At 47.4% G+C, this 26,119-nt stretch overlaps 1 protein-coding gene across 1 annotated transcript in view; it reads left to right on the top strand.

Annotated features, from left to right (window-relative positions):
* PTPN3 (protein tyrosine phosphatase non-receptor type 3) overlaps positions 1-26,119 on the top strand; it is a 99,354-nt gene that overhangs the window by 67,325 nt on the left and 5,910 nt on the right. The window contains exons 15-23 of the mRNA XM_081103443.1: positions 3,601-3,787; positions 3,907-3,984; positions 5,069-5,125; positions 6,531-6,687; positions 9,155-9,315; positions 16,567-16,657; positions 16,933-16,994; positions 19,296-19,442; positions 25,756-25,884. Of these exons, the coding sequence (XP_080959569.1) occupies positions 3,601-3,787; positions 3,907-3,984; positions 5,069-5,125; positions 6,531-6,687; positions 9,155-9,315; positions 16,567-16,657; positions 16,933-16,994; positions 19,296-19,442; positions 25,756-25,884 (1,069 nt within the window). The remainder of the gene's footprint in view (positions 1-3,600; positions 3,788-3,906; positions 3,985-5,068; positions 5,126-6,530; positions 6,688-9,154; positions 9,316-16,566; positions 16,658-16,932; positions 16,995-19,295; positions 19,443-25,755; positions 25,885-26,119) is intronic.

Raw genomic sequence — 26,119 nt, 5'->3', positions numbered from 1 at the left:
GAGCCCAAGCTTAAGACACCGATCTTTTTGTTACTCAACGGCCCTTATGTGAGGGTCCCTGTGAAACATTTCTCCAGGAATTTTATTCACAAGAAACGGAGCCTTCTGAGCGAGCCTGCCGAGGCGGAGCCCGCATGCTAAGGAGATCCTTGTCGCATTCTCGGGAGCTCTGATCTTCCAGACGCTGAGAACTGCTGAACCCACCCACCCTCCGTTCACCTGAGCTTCCCGGTTTCCGAGAGAATTCCGTGCTCTTTTAGAGTAACCCCACGAGCCCCAGGAACCGCGTGAAGGCATCTTCTCCTTCATTCGCCCAGCGTCCGCATGGAGCGCGCTCTGCGTGCCTGGCCGAGCCTGACGTGCATCTGGACAGGAGTGGAAAGAGGTCTGGGTTCTCTCCCGACGGCAAGAAGCTCAGAGACTCGGAGAGAAACATGACGGGAAGTGGCCCCGCTGTGTCCCACCTATCCTACTGGCCCCGCTGTGTCCCACCTATCCTACTGCCGTAGCGAGTTAGGGCTGCGGAACCCTCCTCCGTGGGAGCACAGCTGCTCCCCCGCACAGGTTGGGGGCGGAGGTATTTGTCATTATCTCAGGTGTAGGAAAGAGGGGCGAGGGAAGCATCACGCAGGAGTCTCTTCTGCATGGGCAGTCCTGCCATTTCTACTCTAACATTGCTCTTCAGAGGAAAGAATGTTACCATGGCCTTTGTTTCTGAAGGCACATCCACAGTTCTGGAGCTGAGGGTGGCCTGCGTGCCTGCCTGCCTGTCTCCACCCCTTGATTCCCAGGGACCTGAGGCTGGTCAGTCCCTCCCTGGCTACTCTGGATCCCAGATGGCAGTGGCAGTCCCCTTCCGGTCCCTCCTCCTCTGACAGGTGCCCCCTTCCTGCCTCAGGGACAAACCTCTTGCTTCTGCTCCCTCCTCCAGCCCTAGTCACCTGCCTGCTTCCTCCAGCCGCCCTCTCTTCTTACTTCCCTCATCCTACTCCTTCCCCTGGAGCCCTGGCTCCACCCACAGCTCCCTTCACCGCTCCCTCCTCATCCACTAGGCTCTCGCTCCCCTCGTTAGCACGCACATCCTGCCCCCAGAAGAGAGGAAGCCAGCGTGGTTTGGCGTCTTCGCTCCTGGCATCCCCGTGCTGTGTCCAGCTGCCACGGTCTCACTGCTCCTTGTCATTTGATGTCCTCCTCACCATCTGTCTTTCCGTCCTCCATGCTGAGCAGAACGTCCCTGCAGCCTGCAGGGATCGTCTGTACACAGTTGATCAGCCAAAAGCTGCCGTCACATGTTTAATAAAAGTAACCTCTCTGACCCTACTTAGAAAGCAGGATGGGGCACATCCTGGCTTTAAATGTATTATTTTAAATATATTGTATGAGTACAGTGGGCCGTTTTATGCCGAAAGGAAAAGTACTTTAAAACCTTGGATGATGCAATCCACACGTTAAAAATTGTAGAAAAAGAGTGACTATAAAATACATTAGAATTTTACTGACATCAGTCTGTTCTCTTCTGCTTTGTCACCTTGCTCACCTGTGTGTGTGTTTGTGTGTGTTTGTTTGCATGCCCTTCACCCTCTCCATCGCCGTCACCCTCCACAGTCTTCCACACGTGTGAAATGTGTGTGCTGCTTGCATCTTCTTCCTATTGGAAGTTCAGGACATAGGGTTTCCTAAGCCTTGTCTGCCACTAGGGGGTGTTCTTGTACGCATGCAAATATAGGCAAGTTGCCCTACTTGTGGGAGAGATTTTGTTTTGTTTTGTTTGTAGCCTTAAGTAAATTCATTTTTAGTCTGAAAACTTACCACTTGTCTACAGCTTCAGTCCCCAAGGATCCTTCCTGAAATGCCTTCCCATCCATCATACCTTTCCCTCAACTTGAAAACCGTGAGGCCAAACTCTTCTCTTGCATGTAGCTATATTCCTACACTGGCCTGTAGTTGAATTTTTATATTCCAATAAGTTGGAATTGTGACTCAATAAATTGAATAGGATACTGATTTTGTATTTAAAGTAAGGTAACTCGAACTTACTAGGAAACAGAGAAGCCCTAACTTAATGAAAAATTCACAGATAAGGGCTTGAAAGAATGATTTAATAAGAGGCAGCAGCAACTGTCTTTTGTCTCTTTCACTGACTGTCTTCATCTACTCACCTCTCCCATCACTGAACCCTGTGTGTAGAACAAGAGGAAAATCCTGTATTCTGTAGGCTTTTTAAGGCATCTTTTGCTAGGCCTGTGGCTCTGGAGGGAGGTGTAGTGTGGCTGTGTGTGATGCAGAGAAGTTGAGTGTCCTAAACAGTGGCAGCTGAGATGGTACTCCCTGTACGCCCTTTGAGGTTAGAGACTGTGTGATGGTGGAGGGTTGGGTGGGAGGGAATGGTGTGGAGGGCGTCTTGGGAGCAGACTTGGCGTAGCCTGGAGAGGAAAGAGATGCTCAGCGACTCATGCCCATTAAGTGAGGGGAAAGCTGTGTCCTTGGTCAAGCCACGCAGCGTCTCTGGACAATAGTTTCTTCATCTGTGAAGGGGAGTCGGACCCGATGAACATAGAGACCTGTTTAGTTCTAACTCTGTAGTTCTCCAAGAACTTCTGTGATGCTGCAAATGTTTTATAACTGCGCTTGTCCAGTATAGGAACCATTAGCCTCATGAGAATATTGACTTTTTTCCCAATTTATTTTTTAATCCTCACCACAGGATATTTTTTCCATTGGTTTTTAGAGAGACAGGAAGGGAGGGAGAGGGAAGGAGAGAGACAGACAGACATCAATGTGAGAGAGATACATTGATTGGTTGCCTCCTGCACACGCCCCTACTAGGGCAGGGATTGTCCTGCAACCCAGTTATGTGCCTTTGTCCAGGAATCGAACACAGGGTCTTTGGTGCACAGGATCTAACCACTGCTCAACCACTGAACACACCAGCTAGGGCTATTGATCATTTTTTAAAAGCGCTGGTACAATTGAAGAAATTTCTAATCTTTATTTATTTAAATTTAAATAGCCATGTGTGACTGGTGGCTACCATATTGGCTCCATAGTCAGTCATGTTTGCTCTGATCAAATATGAATCCAATGATTAAGATGCAGAAAGACCCATGTTAGAGAAAAACAAAACATATACCGGTAATCTCAACATGGACAACTAGTGGAATCACAGGCAAATAACACAAACTAGGATTAACATAAATTGCCCTGAATATGCAGCATTAGTCCCATCCCCTCTGGAAGCAGAGCTGTCAGCAGGATTGAGACAGAAGGAAAAGGCTTTCGGAAGGATGGAGACATGCATCTGAGTAGCTGGTCCATTTCCCCGTCACCTTCCCGTGCAGCTGGGAAGGGAGCTGAGATCTGCCCTGTCCTTTTCCCCTCTTCCCCCCAAACTGCAGGTGGTGACATTTAGGCCAGATGGGGACCGGAGTGGCCCGTTGGACTCTGGAGGCACCACAGCCTTGAGCTTGACCTCTGGAGTTCTCTAAGGTTGCAAGTGTTCGTGACAACTGTGGGATGTCAGGCCTCCATAGTCAGCCATGTTTGCTCTGATCAAATACGAATCCAATGATTAAAACATCTCCTTCCTTCCCCACGATGAAGGGGCATACCCGAGAGCAACCCAGCACAAAGCTGCCCGACCCGGAAGTCATCCAGTTCTGTGTCCCCGTCTTCAAACGCTCCAGGCTCCTGCTCCCCAGATGGCGTGGACCAGCAGTTCTTAGAGGACTTCCACAGGGTGGCCAAAGGGGGCTCCCCCGAGGACTCCAGCCAGTACTACTGCGACACGGTGAGTGAGCCCAGGCCCTGCGGTGCTCAGGGACCCGGGGGCCCGCCCGGGCTTCCTGGTGCAGAGGCACCCGCTGGAGAGGGAGGTAACCTCACTGACCACTTTCCAACGTGTTCCAGAATGACAGTGGGGATGGCTACTTAATCTTGATCCGTATCACGCCTGACGAAGATGGAAAATTTGGATTCAATCTGAAGGTATGTCGTACGTGTTTGTAAGGATTGTATGCTCTGAAGCATAGTCTGTGGATGACTTTTTAATTTCCCACTGGACTTCATTTCCATTGGAAACGGGCCGCATCCCTGAGGCTACATCAGGGCACTGGCTCCACCCTCAGCATTGGGAGTGTTTTTATGTGGCCATAGCAGCTGCCTCGCGCCAGGTGCCTGTTCTGTGCTTGGTGTTTGCTCTGTACTTATTCATATCCCCTCACTGAGTTCTAATCAGTGCAGTTGGCATTTTAATCCCATTTTATAGATGCATACTAAGGCTCAGAGGGAGGACGGCCCACCGTTGGCAAGCAGATCTACCCCTTGAAGAGGGGTGATTAAGAGAGCCCCCCCAGCATTGCTAAGCCAATAAGAGAACAGTGTTCAAGTGCAGGGCCATTACCCTCCTTTGCCTGCCTCTAGGCAGGGTCTGCAAGCTGTGGCCTAGGGACCAAAACACCAGTTTTTGCAAATAAAGTTTTATTGGCACACAGCCACATGCATCCATTTACAGTTGGTGTAGGGCTCCTTGGGCCCTGCGGTGACAGGGTTGAGGTTTGACAACAGAGCCTTCTGTCCCACAAAGCCTAACACGTGTACAGTACTCTCGGGTCCCCTGCAGAAAAAGTTAACCAGCCCCTGCTCTAGAACTGAGTGAGGGCAGGCGGGTGGCCTTTCCTACACCTCAGGGGCCCTGCCCAGGACCTCGCAGCCTGTGACCTTGTCTGTGGCTCCGTCTCCTCCACTGAAACCCCCTGTCCAGCAGCCCTTAGAGGCTGTGTTTTCGGAGTCCTCCTCCTGGAGCTATTTGCATGTTTTTAAAGGAGCTTGCTTCCTCCGAGAGCGCCTGAAGTTCATGGGACGTGGGGGTGGCAGTGGCAGCTTCTGAGCTGTCCTCTGGTTAGTACCCAGCGGGCTCAGGAACCTGTGATTCGGAAAGGACTTGGGCCCCTGGGTTAAGAGCAGGATCGCATGAGGTCAGACCCCTCCCCTGTGCCAGAGAGAGCTGCGTGTCTTCATTGCTGTGAATTACTCATGCGGCTGTTTTGGTTTTTATTTCACATATTTGCAGGGAGGAGTGGATCAAAAGATGCCTCTTGTGGTGTCGAGGATAAACCCAGAGTCGCCTGTAAGTAAACATGTTCTTCTTTGTTTTCCCCAAAATCTAACAGAATTCTGTTTCTGCAGCCAGCAGCAAAGAGTGTGTGCAGATGCATGCATATAAACCTGGGAGGAGCAGGGCCAGGAGAACAGAGTCCATGTTTCCAGAACCTTGCTGCTCAGGGTGGTCCCCACTGCTACAGCTCCCACTTCACCAACATCACCTGGGAGCTCGTGAGAAATGCAGAATCTCAGGCCCGACCCCAGACCTCCCAAAGTAGGACAGAAAGAAACATCAATGATGAGAGAGAATCATTGATCAGCTGCCTCCTGCGTGCTTCACAGTGGGGACCGAGCCCACAACCCGGGCATGGGCTCTGATCAGGAATTGAGCCATGACCTCCTACTTCAGAGGTCGATGCTCAATCACTGAGCCGCACCGGCCGGGTAGGATCTGCATTTATAACAAGCTCTCCAGGTGATTAGTGTGCACACTGAAATTGAGAAGTGCTGCTCAAGAGGGGAAACTGAGGCACAGTTTGCTGGTCTGCTTGCTCTGAGTGGGCACATGGGACCTGCCTTCCATCACCCTGCCCTCAGCCCTTGGTCTAAGCTTTCTCAGCAGATCATGTGCTCAGAGAGGAAGGTAGAGGGAGTGAGAGATAGAAACATCAATGATGAGAGAGAATCATTGGTAGGGTGCTCCTGCACACCCCACTGGGGATCGAGCCTGCAACCCGGGCATGTGCCCTGACTGACTGGGAATCGAACCATGACCTCCGGTTCATAGGTGGACGCTCAACCACTGGGCAACACCGGCCAGGCCAAATCATGTGCTTTTGTAAAGCAGTGAGCACCAGAGTCCGTGCACCTCCCAGGAAGGCACCGGGATGGGGGCTTTACTCTGAAGAGGCCTGTAAGCTGGCGACTTACTTTTTCTTACTGCTTGTGGCCCGTTTCAGGGACAAAGGCTTTCATTTTACCTTGGCCAGTGCCTCGCTTCTCTCCGTGATGGCTTCTGCCCTTGGTGTTACGCTCACATAGTCTCTCTCCATTGCAAGACGAGTAAAAGCTCACTTTGAGCTGACAAATCATTTTCAGACAGCCCATCTAGAAAACAGAAGGTCAGAAGCGTCATAGCCGTGACGCTACATTCATCAGGGAAGGTCGGCCGCCCTCGGGAAATGGCTCCGTGATTCTCTCAGCCTGATTCTGGAATGTTTCATAACTTGAATTCTGAGCAGCACGTTGTTGGATTTCCCCTGCCAGCTGCCATGTCATCATCGCATGGGTGTAAAAATAATGACGCTAATCCTTGAGGGAGGGATGGAGAACTTGATCACGGTCTCAGGTGTCGGGGCCCCGGGCGGCGGCATCCTTCCCTTGAGGACTGTGTGATGGTAACTGGAGAAACTTGCTTCCCCTCCACTCAGGCGGACACCTGCATTCCGAAGCTGAACGAAGGGGATCAAATCGTGTTAATCAACGGCCGGGACATCTCAGAGCACACCCACGACCAGGTGGTGATGTTCATCAAAGCCAGCCGGGAGTCCCACACGCGGGAGCTGGCCCTGGTCATCCGGAGGAAAGGTAACAGCCGCCTGCGGGGGAGCAGCCCGAGCCAGGCGGGGCCTGACCTGGCCCTTCCCTGGTTTTGAAAACGTTGAGCTTGTAGCCAACACAAATCAAGAACTTTCCTATAACAACCTGGATGTGTGATTTCTCACCTGAAAATTTTGAAGATCTAACCACAGACGCCTGGGCCCTCCGGCCAGTGCTCTGGAGATGGGCAGCGCCCACTGCCCACCGCCCCCTGTATGCAGGGCATGACCCCCAGTCCTCCCAGGCCCAATGGGCCCACAGCGCACACCTCTCTTAGCTGCCTGGCCCTGCAGGCATTTGCGTTCCAGCCCTTTCTGGAAGGATTGGGTTATATGTTATTCATGTGCATTTGGTTTTGCTGGAGAGGCAGGGGGAACAGGGCCAGGGCGCAGCCTCTGCGTGGTTCTCACTCCGCCTCCCACGGCTGAGGGGCCTTGAGCGAGTTTCTTGCCCTCACGTAAAACGAGGACAAGAAGAACAGCCCCTGCCTCAGGGTTCTCGTGAAGATTTAATGGTACTCGTACCTGAGAGCGCCAAGAATGCTGCCCGGTGTGTGGTGGGCGTGGGCAGGATGGCTTCTGTGAACACCATCACTGCCCTTGGTGTGGTTGCTGTAGAACAATAAGCCGAGTCCTTGACTGCTTCTGCCTGGCTTTGAAACACTGAAGGACAATGCAGTGTGTGACTCAGAGCCCTAGCCCTACAGCGCTCATCTCTGTTCTGGTCTTACTGGGTGAATGTCACAGCTGCCTCTCCGCCCCCCACACCACCCTGCGCCCCGCCAGCCCCCCGCCCCCTCCCTCCCAGCCTCCAACCCCAAACACACATGTGCTTCTCTCTGTTCTCACTAAAACTTCCAGTCAGGAGCCATCCGTGTTAGCTCTCCTCCCACCTCCCTGTGAGGCCTTATCAGAGCCTCTGGATCAGTATCTACCCCTTCTTCCACCCCATCCTGTCCCACCAAATCCCAGTACCCTGCTCTGCGCACAGTAGGTGTTCAGTTGTGGTAGTAGCTGATGTCTGGGGAGCGCCAGAGAAGTGCCTTGCACTGTGCTAATGGCTTTAAATAGTTATCCTCGTCAATTCTCATAACATTCTTATAATGTTAGTATTATCTGCAAGTAAGGAAATGGGGAAACCAAGTCAGGAGAGGTGAAGTAAGTTGCCCTGCTATGGTGTAGCTGGTAAGGCCGCAAGATGATAGGGCACCAAGGAGTCCAGCGATTGGGAGCAGGCCCTTGGCCACACCATGCGCCTGTGGGGTGCTGCCTGTGGGGTGCAGCACTCTGGCCTGTATGAGGTGAGGAAAATGGATGTCGATAGACTATTAGAACCACAAGGGCAGTGCCACTGGTCTTCTACAACAGTAACGATAAGTTTAGTTTTTAAATAAAAACATAGGGATTCAAAGAAAAATAAGGAAAGAGCATAGGGAATAGCGGATATGACAGAAATCAAGAAAGCAATGGAAGAGCTGAGTTTCTCTGATCAGAGAAAAAAAATGTGGTCTTCGGGCTCAGAGATACGGACCAGATTCCCGTGCCTCGCCCTGACAACTTTGGACAACTTACTTGCCCTGAGAGTCAGTCTCCTCATCTGTGTAATGGGACTAGTGACTCGTGTTCAGCATTGTGAGGATCCAGTCCAACCCTGTGGAGAAAGGTACAAGTTGATACTCTCCTCATCTTTCCTGTTATCTTGAGGGCAGTAGGGAGCCAGTGAAGGCTTTTGAGTGAGGGAGTGGCCTCCCCTTCTGAGTAGAAAGAGAAAATTCCGAGATGATGCTAAAGTTTCCAATTTGGGAGACTGGAGAGGGAAGTAACGGTAGGTGGGAAGAGGCACGTGAGGCTGGAGAGGTACGTGCAGGTGGGGCAGTCGGGGGCCTGCGGTTATTTTTATTCATATGGAGTCTGCCATGCAGGGCGGATTCGACCTGACGAGGTAGGCATGAAGTGCAGGAGAGATGTTAGGACTTGAGATGTGTACCTGGGAGCCTCCCGCCTAAAAATGGCCATCAGTTAGGTTGACTGAGTTGTGTGGGACGATGATGTCATGGACAGCATGCTGGACCTCACACCAGGGCCTGGGAAAGTGCCTGTTTTAAGGGAGTAAATGAAAAGGAACCGAGAAGGGGGTGGAGGATGGGTACATGAACCAGGTCAGAGAGAGCGAAGAGAGAAGATATGTTTTCTATAAAAGCATCCTTCCCCTTTCTTTTACCTTTGGCAACATCTAAACACCATCATAAACGAACCAGAATAGTATGTCGTTTTGTGTAATCAACACGTATAATCATTCAACAAGAAGCAGTGTCTTTGGTGAGAATTGCTGTGCTCGTAATCATTTAATGAGATGTTTTAAATCATCTGCATCCAGGTGTCATAAGGGTGATTTGGGGGGAGGAAACGGATCCCCAGGGCGCACAGCCAGACGCACCCTCTCTTGTCCCCTACAGCTGTCCACTCCTTTGCGGATATCAAATCTGAAGATGAACTGAACCAGCTCTTCCCAGAGGCCATTTTCCCTGAGTGTCCAGAGGGTGCCGACACCTTGGAGGGATCCATGGAACAGCTAAAGAAGGGCCTCGAAAGTGGGACGGTGCTGATCCAGTTCGAGGTAGGAGAACCAAGGGCCCACCCACGACCTGGACCCTGGTGCCTCGGTGGGCTGCTCAGGTGCTGCTGAGTCAGCCGAGACCCTGGGGGCCCATGCTCATCGCCAAACACAAGAGGGACTCTGAGCACCGGGCAGTGGAGCGGGCCCAGAAAGCGGGGGATGGGGCCCATAGCTCATCACCAAACTCTGCCTCACCCTCTTATTCTAGGATGTTTGGTAGTCATGGAGAAACGCGTCAGAAATCGAGGAGGAGGGACTCTGAGCTATTTAGCTGCCAACACAAAGGCTCCAAACACTCAGGAGTAGAAGGTAGTGGAGAGGCGGTGTGGGTGGCGCCCAAAGCATGACGGAGGAGCCCGTCCCTGGCCCCGCCAGGCATCCTGTGGAGCAGTTAGTGTCATCCCATCGAGCACAGGGCCTTGCCTCCCCAAGTGCCCAGAACCATGTGAACATGAGTAGTAACCAAAGTCAGATGCCCCTGTCCTTCGCCAGGAGGGACCGCTAATCACAGGTTGGAACTGTTGACAGAAAGCTCACACAGACTTTACAAAGCAAAGTAGGACCAGAGAAGGCTCGGTTTCTAAGCCAGTTTTACTGATTTGCTTGCCAACAGAATGAAAACAGAATGTGTTTATCGTCCAAATGTTTCTCAAGGTAGAAGAAAGCAGAGTAGTTCATGCAATAAAAGATAACAAAGAGCACAAAGAAGCATTAAACAAGGCGATAAAAGAAAATCGATCGTGATTAACGCCAACACACCCAGTTTGGATTCATAAATTAGGAAAGACAGTCTCGGGTTGAATTTGAAAGCAGAAATCAGCAATTCCTTGTTTGTTTGTATAAAAAAAAGAATCACAGAAGGAAAACTAGGCTGTTTGTCAAATGTATGTGACTGCACATTGATTCAGGAAAGCAGGAGTATGAATATGGAACAAAAAGGAACGCAAGGCATAGGGTCTCGAGTGAGAAGAGGTTTATGGTGCAAGGAATAGGATGTAAACAGAATACATCATTAGAGCAATGTGTGTTAAACAACAGTAGAAAGTAAAAACCTACAGGTGAAAGGTGAAGATAATTGACCTCCCCCCCAACCCCCCAAAAAAATCAATAGGGAATTTTAAACTTAATGGTCATGGCAGATAATATAGACAAAAAATAAGTTTGTATCTTATGGAAATGTGAACAGGATTAAAGGGTAGGAATAATGTAATTACGTGGGTAGAATTGGATAGACATAGACTGAATACAGAGAGAGAAAGTCTTCTTCCCACTGGCCTGCGGGAGGCTGTGTAGGCTTAGGCTTTTAAAAGAAGAAAATGCAGAGGTTGTGTTTCCTGGCCTTGCATTGCAAAATAGTGCATTCTAAACACTAAAACTGCATATTTTTAAACATTCTCCAAAAGCACTGAAACAAGAACGTAAAAGCCAGAGACAGCGTGTATTCCTTTTATTCCCTTTCGGGTGTTGGAGGAGATGTGAGAGGCACTGTGCAGTCACTCATTCATTCAGGGGGTGTACATTAGGGGTTACCATGTTTCAAATACTGAATCAGGAGCACACGCAGGAGGGAGAAGGTGGGTTTCTGGCCCCAAGAAGTTTACAGTCTAATTTTGGTATATTTGCATGGATGTCTCATGAATCCCAGAAACAGCTAAAGACCAATCTAGGGCAAGATGTCATTGCACAGAATGTGTGTTCTGTAGAAACAGGAGGCAAGAGGGTTACCGGAGGTCCTCTGGAGTGAGATGTCGTATTAATAGAGGATGGATGGGATTGAGTGTGGAGGGGGTAGAATATGCCAGGAAGGTCCCGAGCTAAACGCAGACGAAGCTCATAGGGTGTCAGGTAGCAAAGGGAAACAGGGATACCTGGGCGGAGAATGCAGCAAGGAGTCCTTGGAGATGTCTCCAGGTGGTGGAGGGCCTTCAGCCCAGAGGGAACCGTTTGTCTTTTATCACACTGTCCACAGGGGGCACTGTGGGCACTCAATGAGGAAGAAGACCAAGCTTGGTCTTAATCTGTGCTCCGGAGGGAGAATCCACTCCCCTCAGGGGGCTCCGCCCTCATGTTTCATGTAGGGGAATCCCACATAAGGTTTTTCTTGACCAGCGTTCACTGAACATCATTAACAGTTTAAAAACGCTTTGGAGAGAAGTGCCCACCCGTCCCCCGTGTTTTTGAGTAGTGTTTCTCAAAGGATGACATGCTGAGCATCTGTATGGATATTATCCAAGGAGTTTGTTACACTCAGCCCAGACACAGCTCCTGGGTCAGCCGTGCTGGGACGGGCCTAGGTGTTGATACTCTTAACCAGATCACCCGGAGGTTCTGATGTCCATGCGGATCCAGAGGATGATGGGGGAAAGGGGTGGGATAAAGATTGTACCAGAACCATTGCCTCACTGCTGCCCATCCCAAGTCTTGCCTTTAGAGTGTGTAGTTAGACTAGAGCATAAGACATGGACAACATAGAAATTTTAGGTTTTAGATTTTGGTTTCACATTTCCATTTCCTTCATTTAGTTTATGTATTTCCTAGAAATGAAGTAGGGAAACCCTCTTTTTAAATAACACTTGCGGAATTCCAGAATGCAAAACAGATAGCAGCAGAGCAGCTCTGTGATGCAGCTGGTGGGGTACATGGAGCCCTGCCTCCGTCTCCCCACTTTGTCCCAAGGAACCCTAGACTGTGAAACATAATTTAATGACCACTGTTACAGACGGGGAAAAGAGATCCTACACAGCTGCTAGAGAAGAATTCTAAAGGAAGCCAGATCAATCCAGAAACTAAGACAAAGGGAAACCTTTAATGAGCACTTACTATGTGCCGAGGGCATTATGTGCACCGTCACACAGAATTCTCATCCATACAATTCCCATTGTATAGATGAAGGATCAGAGTCTGGGGGAGGTTATCCCACAGCTGACTGGAACCCAGGCAGGCTAGTTCAAGAGCTTGCTCTCTTATCAACTATCTAATCTTTGTGAATAACAGAATGTATTTACATGTGAGAGTTATTATTAGATTAGTACAAATTAGAGCTAGAAAAGATCTGAGAAGCTATCTAGCCACATGGAGCCAAGCAGACTTTAAATCCTGGCTCTTCCTACCACTCACTTCCTACATAACCTCGGCATGTCCCTTAATCTCTGTGGCCTCTACTTCCCCAATTGGGTGTCTCATGGGTTTGTAAGGGTCAGATGAGATAAATACTTAATGTGTTGTCTGGCACATGGTAAGAGTGCAATAAAGAGTAACAACTATCATTATTTATAAACTAGAGGCTGGGTGCATGAAATTCGTGCACTTGAGAGGTCCCTCAGCCTGGCCTGTGCCCTCTCGCAGTCTGGGAGCCCTCGGGGGATGTCTCACTGATGGTTTAGGCCTGCTGTGGGGAGCGGGCCTAAGCCATCAGTCAGACATCCTTAGCCCTGCGAAGGCAGGAGAGGCTCCTGCCACCGCTGCTACACTCGCCAGCTGTGAGCCCAGCTTCTGGCTGAGCAGAGCTCCCCCTGTGGGAGCTCACTGAGCAGCAGGGGGCAGCTCCTGCATTGAACATCTGCTCCCTGGTGGTCAGTGCACATCATAGCAACCAGTTGTTCTGCAGTTCAGTCAATTTGCATATTATCCTTTTATTATATAAGGTAGAGGCTCCAAGAGTCTAAAGAACATGCCCGATGTTCACACAGAAAGTGTTCATGTCAACTTAGAGTTGGACCCCAGGGCTCTCTGACTCTCTAGTCCTGGCAGTTCTGACTCTCCATACGCTCGTCCAGTGCTGTCAGCAGGTGGGTGACGTGGCCTACGGGGCCTGTGCCCAGGGCAGGAAGCTATGGCTGGTACCTAGCAGGTGCCCACCCCACCCACTCCACCACACAGAGGGCCTGCCTTGGGGTAGATGGGCCATGGCCGAATCCCTCCCATGGTGATGAGCTGGTTTCAGCACAGCTCCCTTTGAAGTATATCTCCATGAAGGGAATTTCCCTGTGCTTCCCGCGGCTTTCGATAAACAATTACAAATGTGTTCCAGAAAGCATTTGGTCCCAGCTGTAACAAAATCGAACTGAATAATTAACCTTTCTATACCACATTGGAATCTGCCAAAGGTGTTTTACATAGTTTGTCTCCATTGACTGTACAACAGTTCTGTGAAATAGATATGGCCAGAATGATTAGGGTCTCACCTTTATAGATGGAGAAAATGAGGCTCAGGGGCGAAAGGACTTGCCCAGTGTCACACTGAGAGAGATCTAGGGTTAGAATCTGTTGAAAGTCTAATCCATTGTCAAAACTCACCATCGCCAGGTGGGACCCAGCCCTTCACCGAACTCCAACTTGAGCCCTCCCCTTGTAAATAATTCAAGGAATTCAGAAATAGCCACAGTAAAATTAATAGTCTCCTAACCCCCATCCCCTTTAGCTTCTTTCTCTTTGTTATAATTTACAAATAATTTGGTGGGTATCCTTCCATATTTGTTCCAATGCTCATGCAAATATAATTTTTACACACATGTGTACATAAGTACACACACACACACACACACATACTATATGCCGCTATGGGGTCACTATTGTACATATTATTTTGTAACTTGTATTTTTCACTTAAAAATAGACAAATGGAGATCCTTCCAAATGTGTGCTTTTGGTCTAATTTTTTTTATTACTTGCATATAATTTTGTGGTATGACTGTACCATGCATTTCTATCAGCCCAGGGTGTGCACATGTAAAATATTTTTAAACACTGGTATAGTACTTTATTTTTTATTTTTAGTATTCTGTAATCTCAAAAGATTGTTATACTGCTGAGATACTTATATACTTACTATAATTAAAACCTTTTGCTAGATCTTTGCTTTTCTGCTAGACCATCTCGAGTTGATTACATTTACATTTTTGTTATTTGAAAAGAAATTCTTTTTACCTCCAGGTTAGGTTTACTGATTATATTTGCTTAATTAGATTTCACTTCTGTGCAGTTTAGGGGAATCTGATTCAGATATTCTCTTTTCAGAATCAAACCAAAACCACCAATAAACCATGAATTTATTTCCAGAATGAGCTCAGAGAGTCCATTACAGTTTGCAGATACTTAAGAAGTTGTCCAATGGCTACTTGATTATTATGAACTAAAATTATAAAATAAAGGCGATCAGTAGCTGAGTGTGGGGAGAGATTGGAATTCTAAACATTTAGTAAATGTATAAGATAGGACACAATTGTCGTTATCCCAAACCTCTATGCTAATTCTCTCCTGGTGATTTCTGTACAACTTGTTTGTTTAATTAAAAAAAAAAAAAAAACTGACAAGAGAAAAACCAACAAATAAAATTTGCAAAAACATAAGGGGCGAAATAACGTTCGGCCTCCCTATTGAAATTGCAGACACGTTCTAGCTGATAATATGAGCCACAATTTGTTGAACGAAGCATTCTTATGTACCCCTGAGGGCAGGCAGCATGGTTATATGTATCAAAGTCCTTCAAAATATGCTTTGAGGCAGTAATTCTGTCCCTGAAAATTTATAAGAGGAAAAAATTAAAAACAGCCTAGTTAAAAAGGAAAGTAAAAGTTGAAATAAATTGTGAGAAACTATAGATTATTGAGACAGTAAAAATCATGTGTGTAGAGAATACTTAGAATATTTAACAACACAGAAAACTAGACACTGTGTAATAAGTAGGGGGAAAAATGGCTTCAAAATTATGGTTGTATTCCAGGAACGCTTCTTGTGAGATGTGAGATTCTCCGTGGCCAAATTAGCTTGAGAAATGCTTAGCTAATCATAATTAAATAAGCTTACGCACTACAGGGCTTGTCTTCTTGGAGAGTCATAGAACAGAAGATGGCTTGTAGTATTCCCCAAATTTGTTTGACCCTGAAACTTTTTCTAAGGGTGCCGATTTGCTTCTTTCAAAACACTTGGTCCCATAGAACACAGTATGGCACACGTTAGCATTCAATCTCCGTTTTTTGTTTTACAAAACATATGTGTTATGTGTTTGCATATATGCTTATGTAGATTTGTGTGCACATGCACAGAAAAAATCTAAACTGGAGAACATATATGAAAAGGGTTGTCTCAGGGTTGTCAAATTACTGGTAATTTTCTTTTTTATACAAGTCTGAATATCCCCAATTTCCTGCAAAAAAGAAAAAAAAAAAAAGATCCAACATTGAAAAATGTGTTTTTAAAATTCCCATAAAGTTAATAAAAACCACTGGTGAGTAATGTTTCACTTTCAGGTTCAAAATGGGAGAAACAGTTGTGTAGAAAAGAAAGCTGAAGGGGGCAGGAGGAAACTTCTGGAATGGAGGGACGTTCCATGGCCTTGATGATGACAGGTCACTCTTGCATACTTATCCCCAAACTCACAGCGTTGTATAGAGTAAATATGGACCGCCTTTTACATGTCAACCAGACCTCAATAAAGTGGTTTCGAGGAAAAAAGAAAACTCAAACACTGAAGTCAGATCTGAGTTCAGTGTGTGGTACATGATCTAAGCATTTAATCTCTGCCTCTTCCACTTGCAAACGAAGGATGCTATTAATACCTCTCACAGAGCTGTCGTCAAAATCACATCAGGTGCTGTGCAAAGGTGTCTGATGGGTGCTTGTAGATATGCAAAGACTGTTTCAATTGATATTTTTGCTGGTGATTACATGCACAAGGGAATACCTCTTCATATGAAGTTTACTATGTGTGGGAATAAATGTTTTGGTTTCCTTGAGGCAATAAATGTTTTTACTATGGAAATAGACTTGTGGAATGATGAATGAAATGTTCTTGTTTTTAAGCAAAACATACGGTTTACTCCACTGAATTGGAGGGAAGTGTTTTTAGACTAATGTAAATGATTTTCATTTCATTTTAAGTCGGAATTTTTTCTCTCTCAGAATTTATCTTCTCTACCTGCTTTTGGCATTTGTCAAATGATTGTCATAAAGGTTTTACTTGCTGTGATCATTATCTGTGACTCAGACAGATATGACTTTTTCTGCCTCCCCTCTCCCCCCACCGCAAAGATCCTCGTTCATGATTTTTAAAAATTGAAGAATACTTCTTATGGGATCATAGAATTTCTTATTGGGAACGTTTTTCTTTTAAGATGTAGCACAACCACTTTTAAGTGGTAAGATTTTGGCACCGTGAACGATAAACTTTCGATAAAGTATGTTTTCACACTCCTTTGATAGCTTTTTTTTTTTTTTTTACAATGGCTTTTTACTTCTCTGTTTGTTACATAGCAACTCTACAGAAAGAAACCTGGGTTGGCCATCACCTTTGCAAAGCTGCCTCAAAATTTGGACAAAAACCGATACAAAGACGTGTTGCCTTGTGAGTTTCTGGCATGAACGCCTCCTCCCCCCACACACTGAGATAATGTTTCCCTTCCTAAAACAGATTGTCTGGTATTCTGGACCGACTTTCAATGTGTGTGTAAACACCACCGTCTTCATTGCTGCCATCTCAGACTGGGAACAGTTGGGGAATAGTGTTTATGCTAATGCGGCGAGGGCTGCAGATGGGGCTGGGAACTGAACCCTTGTGTACTTGGTAAGATCAAAATAAGGCTGGGAATCATCGGTAAATGCCTTTTCTTCCCCCCACAGATGACACCACCCGGGTATTACTGCAGGGAAATGAAGATTATATTAATGCGAGTCACGTGAACGTAAGTTAGAAACTGGGTAATAAGAAAGAGCACATTAATCGCTGTAAGGAGCTTGATCGTGGCTCCGGCTGCTTTGCATTTGAGGAAGTGCTTTCCTGTTCACTTCCTGATTTCAGCACAACAGCCCGGAGGGAAGGCAGAATAGCCTCATTTTACAGAGGAGGAACTAAGGTTCAGAGAGAGTCGATAATTTGACAGTCACAAGGCTAACAGAAGGTGAGACCAAAACTTAGATTCTGTATCTCTGACTCCGGGGTCCACACGCCTTCTGTCCTCAGCTGCGGGGAGCGAGGTGTTTTGGGTTTGGGTTAGGGTTTGTTTTGTTGTGGGTTTTTTTTTATTTTTATTTTTGCCAGTACTATGTTTGTAATTTTCTGTGTTTTCCCCGTTATTACTGTATATACTGTCATCTAACATAAAAATAAAACCATCTGTGTGCATATAACCCAAAAAGAAAAGGTAAAAGATTTCACATGTTGTGAGAAAAGCAGTCATTTTACTCTGAAAACACATCTTGGGCAACTTAGTTAACCTCTCTGAACCTCCGTTTCTTCATCTAAACCAAGGGTCAGCACATCTTTTCTATCAAGGGCCAGGGAGTCAATATTTTGGCCTTTGCAAGTCAAGAGGCAAAATTGAGGATATTACTTAGGTACTTACACAACCATTTAAAATGCAACCACGTTAAAAACATAAAAATACCGCTCTCCGCTTGCAAAGCGAAGGTCACATTTGGCCCTCAGGCCATCGTTTGCCAACTTCGGGTGTAAATGAACAGATGACTTCTCAAGTTCAGGTCTCAACTTATAGCAAAACTATCAAGAGCTTTCCAAAAAAAAAAAAAAAAAAATATGGGTCTGGTCAGTGATTCCATTTATTCCAAAACATCCATGGGGTTCATTGATTCATTGACCCTCACTTTAACATTCCTCATGTCTTAAGATACGGTGGGGGCAACTTGACTTGGGGTTGTGAACACACAATATGCAGATGGATAATTATAGAATTGTACACCTGAAACCTTCATAATTTCATTAACCAATGTCACCCCAATAAATTCAATTTAAAAACAACGGAACAGTGGTGGGGCAATAACGCCACACAGTCCAATCTCCTTGAGTGACTAGCGGGCAGGGGAGATACTGACACCAGGGCTGAGGAAGCCATTAACCCAAGCACCAACGAAACCTTGAATTAGGTGCCTCCGTTTACCTTCCCATCCAAGAATGCGTGAATCACGGTACCACTGCAAAGCTCAGCGGGTTCTGAGTTCTTTTGTAGAAAGAATTCCATTCAGCAGGGCAGAAGTAAAAGCAGAGCAGGCTGGGGGAAGACGCTAGGAGAGCTGAAAACATGTCAGCGTTTAACCAACTCCAGTGGTGACTGCAAGGTGGTAGATGTGGGTGTTCACTAACTTGCTGTGGTAATCATTTCACAATGCATATGGGTATCAAACCATCATGTTGTACATCTTAAATAGATATACTTTTTATTTGTCAATTATACCTCATTAAAGCTGGGGGGCGGAGACCAACTTCATGACACAAGCATGGGCAGCCGTGCAGAAAGCTCGTGCAACAGTAGATGGTGGTTATAAGCCTGTATAGTTTATGCTTCAAAGAAAAGGAAGTAGATTTTGATAGAAAGCTGTGCGTAAAGAAAAAAATGAGGATTTTTTAAAGGACTTTAGTTTTATTTATTTTTTACATTCAATATTATTTTGTATTAGTGTCAAGTGTATAGCACAGTGGTTACGTAATCATATACTTTACAAAGTGTCGTGTCCCCCCCCAATATTTCAATACCCACTTGGCACAGTGGGTACAGTATTATTGACTATGTTCCCTGTGCTGTCCTCTACATCCCTGTGACTATTCTGTAATGCCAGTCTGTACTTCTCAATCCCTTCACCTTTTTCATCCAACCTCCTTCCTGCCTGGCAACCATCAATCTAAAAAAAAAATGAGGATTGATAGGTGTCCCTGAAAATATAGATGCCCAATATTGATGATATTTACGATATAGCAGTGAAGGTCATTTAAACTCTCCCATCATCTTGTAGGTACATTTCTAATGATCGCCTACCGAGTATCACAGTTGTATCTTAACTATCTAATGCTAGCACCTTTGTCAAATATCTTTCAAGAAATTTTAAAAATAGCTTTTTGAAAATTTTTCTTACTGGCCATAAGTTGATAGAGACATTATTCTGGCATGATGTCCGTTACCAACTAGAAGAGTTTAAGATCCAGTTTCCTTGTGGCAGTAACAGATTCTAATGCCTTAACACTCTCTTGCCAGATGGAAATTCCTGCTGCTAACCTTGTGAACAAGTACATTGCCGCTCAGGGACCCCTGCCACATACCTGTGCACAGTTTTGGCAAGTCGTCTGGGATCAGAAGTTATCGCTCATCGTCATGTTGACGACTCTCACAGAGCGAGGGCGGGTAAGTGGTTTGATTTCCGATTCAGATGTGTGCGTGTCACGCTGTGTTCTGTGGAACATGAATCTCAGAGCTGAAAAGGGTCTTAAATGTGGCCCAGTCTAGCCCCTACATGACCCATAAAGCTTCTGTAAGGAGCTACTGATGGACTTCTCTAATGATGGCAAGCTCAGCCCTCCTGCTGCCCACACCCTGGCCTTCTCCAAGCTAAAGAATGATGGGACAGCCCCTCCCACTCTTGGCTCGGATCCATTATTACAAGCCAGAGGCCTTCCCCTTGCTTCACCTCACCTGCCCAGAACCCCTGCACTGGCCTCACCCACCCAGGACAAGTGCTGGTCTCCAGAAGAGCAGTGTGGGTGCCAGGTTCACAGTGGAGGTAAAATGTAGGGAGAAATGACAACCTCTACCAACTTCTGCTTGTGTGGCAGCAAAACCCCTTGCAAAAATCAGATAAGAGGGGCTTAATTCGGAGAGTGATGGACTCCATACTGTGCTTTCCAGGATGTACGTTTTCCTCGGGAACAGATCTCTGATTATATAACAGAAATCAGCATGCAAGGGATACTGTATCGTGAATGCTCGAACTTGTGCCTACATCTGGATAGCTTCATTATGAAACGTTTATTCAGAAGCACATTCCAGAATCAAATCTAAATTAATTTTGAGCCACCTGCTTTGAATGGATCTGTGCCACTTCCTCCCAGGCCTTTCCTCGCTACGTAGTTCAGAATGCCAGACTGGTCCACGCTGAGAGCCAGAGCACAGGATTGGGATGGGTAGTATGTTTGAGGAGACCAGTCCACCCTCTCACCTGAAACAGCAAAATAAGGATTTCTACTGACTGAAAGCACCCCATAGATCGCAAATGGCTGTTACATGTGGTGTCCCAGGCAGAGCGCTCCCCACCTCTGCTAAGACCCTCCAGGGTCCATCTGTGGGTGTTCAGCTCTGATATTTTAAAAATCCCTCCTCACAAAGAGCTGAAAAATCCCTCCTCACAAAGAGCTGAAATCCATGCTGCTTCGAACCGTTACCCACCTGCTTTTCCCACCTGGAGACGCAGAGTGAGTGACCCCGTCTTAATATGCAGTGTTCTTCCCGGTATCTGAAAGTCATCCTAGACGTGCAAACACTGACACGTCCAACTCCCACCAAGCGTGTGGTCAGTGGACATTGTCTCAAGCTCTTGGAGAGGCTCTGGAGCCACACAGTCTGGGTCCAAAAAAGGTTCCTCTTGAGCCTACCCTCTCTGAGCCTCAGCTGTGGGAAATGGAGATGATAATGGTGCTCCCCTTGTAGGGTAGATGAAGATGGAGACAATATGTACAAGAAGCTTAGAGAACTACATGTTGCACATGTCCAACAAATGTTAAGGCATTGGTGTGGGGTGTGTGTGTGTGTGTGTGTGTGTGTGTGTGTGTGAGAGAGATCCATCATCCTCCTCATCATCATCACTGCTGGGAGGACTCAGCCATCAGATCTGGCCTTCAGAGTGCTCCTGGGGGCTCTCCTCATTCTTTGTGTTGGCTCTCACTCTCAGCTTCTTGTCACAGTTTTCATCAAACCTCTTCTCTTCACATAAGCCACTGTTTAAATAAATGTGAAGGTCTTTAAGAGGCTGTAGAAGCCTGTATGTCAGAGGCTTCGAGAGCACTCTTTGGGGAGCAGTTATTAGTTCTCCCAGCTCTACCCCCAGCCCCTGCCATTTCTCCCTCTTCTCTACTGAGGGATGGCCTGTCTGAGGCTTTGCTGCGAGCACAAGGCAGCAGGTCTGTGGCATCCCCGTGTCTGTAAGTCTTGCTTTTTATATTTTTAATTTTTGCTTATGTTTTGTTTTTGTTTTTTGTGATTCTTCTAATCTTGTTCTGAATAGGAGATGAAGTTACAGGAACATTTTTTAAAATATGTTTTATTGATTTTAGAGAGGAAGGAAGAGGGAGAGAGAGATAGAAATATCAATGATGAGAATCATTGATTAGCTGCCTCCTGCACGGCCCCTATTGGGGATCGAACCCAGGACCCTTCAGTCCGCAGGCCGACACTCTATCCATTGAGCCAAACCCACTAGGGCATTACAGGGACATTTTTTTGTTTTGTTTTTCTGGAGCACTTGCTACCATCCTGTTCTGTGGTGTGGTGGACAAGAAGGCAGACTTAGGGCCACATGTCCTGAATTCAAGTCTCAGCTCTACCTACCTGTGACTTTGGAAAGCTGTAAAACCTCTGTGGGATGGAATAATGGTACCAATTATGTTGTGAGATTGTGGGGAAATTGAATGACTTAAAACAGATAGCTTTCTTGGTATGCAATAAGTATAACAGAAAGGTTAGCATCAGTAGTAGTTTGAGTGCCACCTTAACAATGTTTGCCAGGATTAGAGTATATTTATTTTGCTGTAGTATTATTTTTCTTTAAATTGACTCACCTATTTTTTTTGTTTGTTTAATAAATTTCCTTTGAAAGATACATATTTTTAAAAAATTTTTAATTTAAGTAAAGTTGGTAAACATTCTTATGTTGGCTATATTAGTTTCAGGTGTACAATATAGTCATTTGACATTTTTATACCTTACAACATGATCACCCCTAGTTCTAGTATCATATGTCACCATCTGTCTTATCACAATATGTATCAACTGCATTCCCCTTCCCCCCCAAAATACATCTTAAATGGAAGTTCAGTATCACTTGCCATAAGTAGAAGGTAAGTGTAAAAATACGAAGATCGCAAAAACAACACTATTAAATTTTAAATAAATTCTCTTGCCTTCCAGGCTCTAAACCTGAGGCTTGCTTGCTTCCTCGGGCACCCGCATCTCCCCCTCCTTCCCTCCTAAAAAGAGAGTTCAAGTATCAGGGAGGTAATGTGAAAGCTCTTCTGGACCCAAATTGAGACTCTCCATGGCACCCACGAGCAAAACCCATCCCACCATGTGGTTCTATGCTGCTGAATACAGACCTGTCTCCTCTGAATTGACCTGCAGGCATCCCATACTTTGCAGGCCCTGATCTGGGGCCACTCTGGTATTTATAGATGACAGACATCAAGTTCATTGCCTTGTCCTTTCCAAAATCTACCAGTCCCCCCATTCGCCGGACTATTCTGTTACTTCTGGGTGCCTAGATGCTCCAGGTTTTCTCAGGAACTGTCCGTGGAGGCTCCGCTCTTGGGTCTCATGATGCAGTCCCTCAGAGCCAACCCCTGAGCCCATGCAGGGTGCTGGGCGCCGTCCGCGTGCCTGTGGTGGCCGTCTCTTTCCCCTGTAATGTTGGCCTCCCCTTCCTGGCTGTAAGGCCATTCTTCTCTGCAGAGAAAAGAGCTCCAGCCGGAATGGCTGGTGACAGATGATCTGCCCTGATAGCACTCCCTTCTCTCCCTTGTTCTGCTTGTTCCAACTGAAAAGTCGGAAAAGATCCTTTCTCCCATCCCAGAGGCCTCACTTCCTCTGGCTGCCGCGCAGGTCCTGGCCCTCCTGCTCCGTCCTGATGCCATCCCCCTCCTCTCCATTGTTGGTGACCAGCCGGGTTTCTTTGTTTCCCAGCCCTTTCTTCCTAACTGAACCCATTCCGGCTCGATCCTGCGTGAGAGATTCCCATCTCCCCTGAGTCACAGCATTCCCTTCACAGTCTCAGGCCCTGGGAACTCACCCCTCTTGTTTATCGATTGTTAGAAACCTGTTCTTCTAAAATCCAGGCTGCGTGTCTCCTCCCTCTCCCGTTACAAGCTCTCAGGTGATGGGAGCCCTTCATCCTGGGGACCCTCATCGCCCTCATCGCATCCTCACCACCCCCCAGCAGCTGGTTCTTCCTGGAGTCAGGAGCCAGTCACTGCAGGGGAAGTGACACCTTCAGCATGTCCTGTGTTTTCTCCAGGTTGTGCACTTAGTAGAGGGGACTCCCCACAGGCCTGTGCCGCCCTCAGGTCTGCCAGTGCAGGGGGCTCCCCTGAGGCCCTGCTTCACCCCGTGGTCTGGGAAACGCTTCCCTGCAGGATCTCTGGGTTCTCCCTTTTTCTTTCCTGCCCCAAATGTTTCTGTTTGTGTGCTCCCCTCGGGTTCATGCTTTCCTCATAAAGGAAATAGAGCTATAGAGGTACAGCTTTTCAATGGAAAAGTCATTTCTCTCTTCTTCCATCAAGGATATTTCTTTGGGGGGGGGATTGTTTTACATCTGTGTATGCCCCATTATATGTGTCATCTGACACCAGTTGATTCCCTCGCTGAGCTTCAGTTTATTCATATGCAAAATAGAGCCAATGATAGTACCTACCTCATGGGATTGTTTTGAGACCAAGGTAAAATAATGCCCATAAAAAGCACCATTGTTTGCCCTGGCTGGTTTGATCAGTGGATAGAGTGTCAGCCTGCGGACTGAAGGGTCCTGGGTTCCATTCCGGTCAAGGGTCCATGCCCAGGTTGCAGGCTTGATCTCCAGTAGGGGGCGTGCAGGAGGCAGCCGATCAATGGCTCTGTCTCTCATTGATGTTTCTCTCTCTCTCCTTCCCTTTCTGAAATCAATAAAATATATATTAAAAGGCACCATTTAGTGCTTACACACTCTGTTCAAACACGGGGAGCGTGAGCGTCACCCCTGCCCCCAGCAGCAGCATTCATGATGAAACTGCAGCTGGAAGAAGCGGAGTAATTTGGTCACGATCACACAGGTGGTTAGTGGGACTCACTGACCAGGATTGAAACATGAGATTTCCACAAACTTCTCACTCTTCCCACTTCACCCCCAGGGCTTTCAGATCCAAACAATCAGATCAAGGGGTAAAGAGAGAGGCCAGTCCAGGGCAGATTCACTGGGAGTCTCTAGAGACAGGGATGTTTGTGGCTCTGCTCTGCCTTGCACGGGCTGATCAATTCAGAAGCTATCTTCCCACAAGGCCTATGGGCAGAGCTCCCCACCCCCTTGCAGAAGAGGAGGAGATGTAGGCTGGTGGGTGTCGGCCGCGGGTTCTACAGACCGCAGCCCCTTCCTGTCGAAGCAGTCAGGCCATGGCTGTTAGCCAGATACCCAGGCTTAAGGTTTACAAGTAAATTCTCAGCTCTAACTTCCCAGCAGCACGCTTTAATTTCAAAGCATTAAGTTCAAACTGTGGCATTTGAAAACAAGAATAGAAGAGCTGTTTCCAGACAAATTATGTGCATCCCTTGGCATACCCTCTTTCAGCTGCAAACAGATGTAATTTTTACATTTGATGCAACTGAATGCTTGGAGGAAAACTTTGAGTGAATCAGAATTTGACTGACAGAACTATGACGAGAGGGACAGCTTGGCCGTGAGTTTTGCTTTGAAGCCAGGGCAGGAGTATGATATCTGTGGGACAAGCTTCAGGGTTTGGAGGGGGAAATAAAAATGGGGAGGGTCATGGGGTTAGCCAGCCTGCAGATAAGCCACAGCAGCCCTAAGACCTCAGTCCCGCTGAGCCGGGGGTCTCCTCGTCTGCTCTCTGGGAGTATCGCTCCACGTGAGTCCTGTGTGGAAGCCTGAGCAGGCCTAGGGGCTGCTGCTCGGGTGCAAAGGGACGTTCATTTACGTGTAGGGATGTCCTTCATCTGGACTGTGTGGACTCTCTCACCATCCTTACTCAATCAAGTTCATGCGGGGCCCACAGTGACAACAGTAATGGGGGCTCCATTGACCTGACCCCCACACACAGTGAGCCTGGCACTGCACTGTTATCTCCAGCCTCTGTCCCTGTCTGTGAAGCCGGTGCCGTCCCCATCTTTTGGGTGAAGGAAACGCAAATCAGAGCAGTTGAGTAGCAGGTTCAAAGTCATATGGCTAACTCCCACAGAGTCCTGACTCCCAGATGTGCCGTCTCAAGCACTCTGCCTTGAAGCCTTTACCTCAAGAGGGTGGGGGTGGGTGGAGGAGCAGGGGTGAGGTTGAGAAGGGGTGTTGAGAGCAGAGAAGGGGCCTGAGGGACTGGAGTGGGATTGACTGAGGTAGAGGAGACCGCAGTGGAGAGGTCACTCCTAAGTCAAGGCCCCAGGTCTGAGGCCTCCTCCTGTTCATTCCAGGCCCTGGTGAAAAGAAGGTAAGTCTCTGGACTCGTCCTCTGGCTTCCAGCCCAGACTGTTTTATGAGCTGTGGCCTGGCCCCTGCTAGGCCGACCCCAACCCCCCTCCCCATAGAAAGCAGACACACAGCAGGTCAGCCCCGCCTGAGCTCCTTATCTCCGGTCTGGAGTACCTGGTATAGTGAGAGGGCTCTGGTTGAATGCCCACCCCATCTGCCCAGGTAACTGCTCATGCACAGCACCCCCCAGTGGAGGTTCACTCACACCCCGTGCTTCCCTTGCAGACCAAATGTCACCAGTACTGGCCCGATCCTCCCGAAGTCGCCGAACACGGCAGCTTCCACATCCGCTGTCAGTCGGAGGACTGCACCATTGCTTACGTGTTCCGAGAAATGCTGGTCACAAACACCGAGGTGAGCGGTGCCCTGACGGTGGGTGGTCCGGGCAGGCAGGTTAGAGGCAGGTCTAAGTCAGCAGCCACTGTGGTCCCGGGAGAGCTGTTCTTGGTCGGCTCCACATTTTCACCTGGTAAGCATCTCAGTGAAAGAGCCAGAACTCATGCTCACGCAGCGCTGTTCACAGTAGCCAGCAGGTGGAAACAGCCATGTCCATGGATGGATGAACAGATAAACTAGGGGTATAGTCGTA

The sequence above is a fragment of the Myotis nattereri genome (genome assembly GCF_964212035.1).
Source record: "Myotis nattereri genome assembly, chromosome: 12".
Lineage (NCBI taxonomy): Eukaryota > Metazoa > Chordata > Mammalia > Chiroptera > Vespertilionidae > Myotis > Myotis nattereri.
This window is presented reverse-complemented; position numbering and strand designations above follow the sequence as displayed.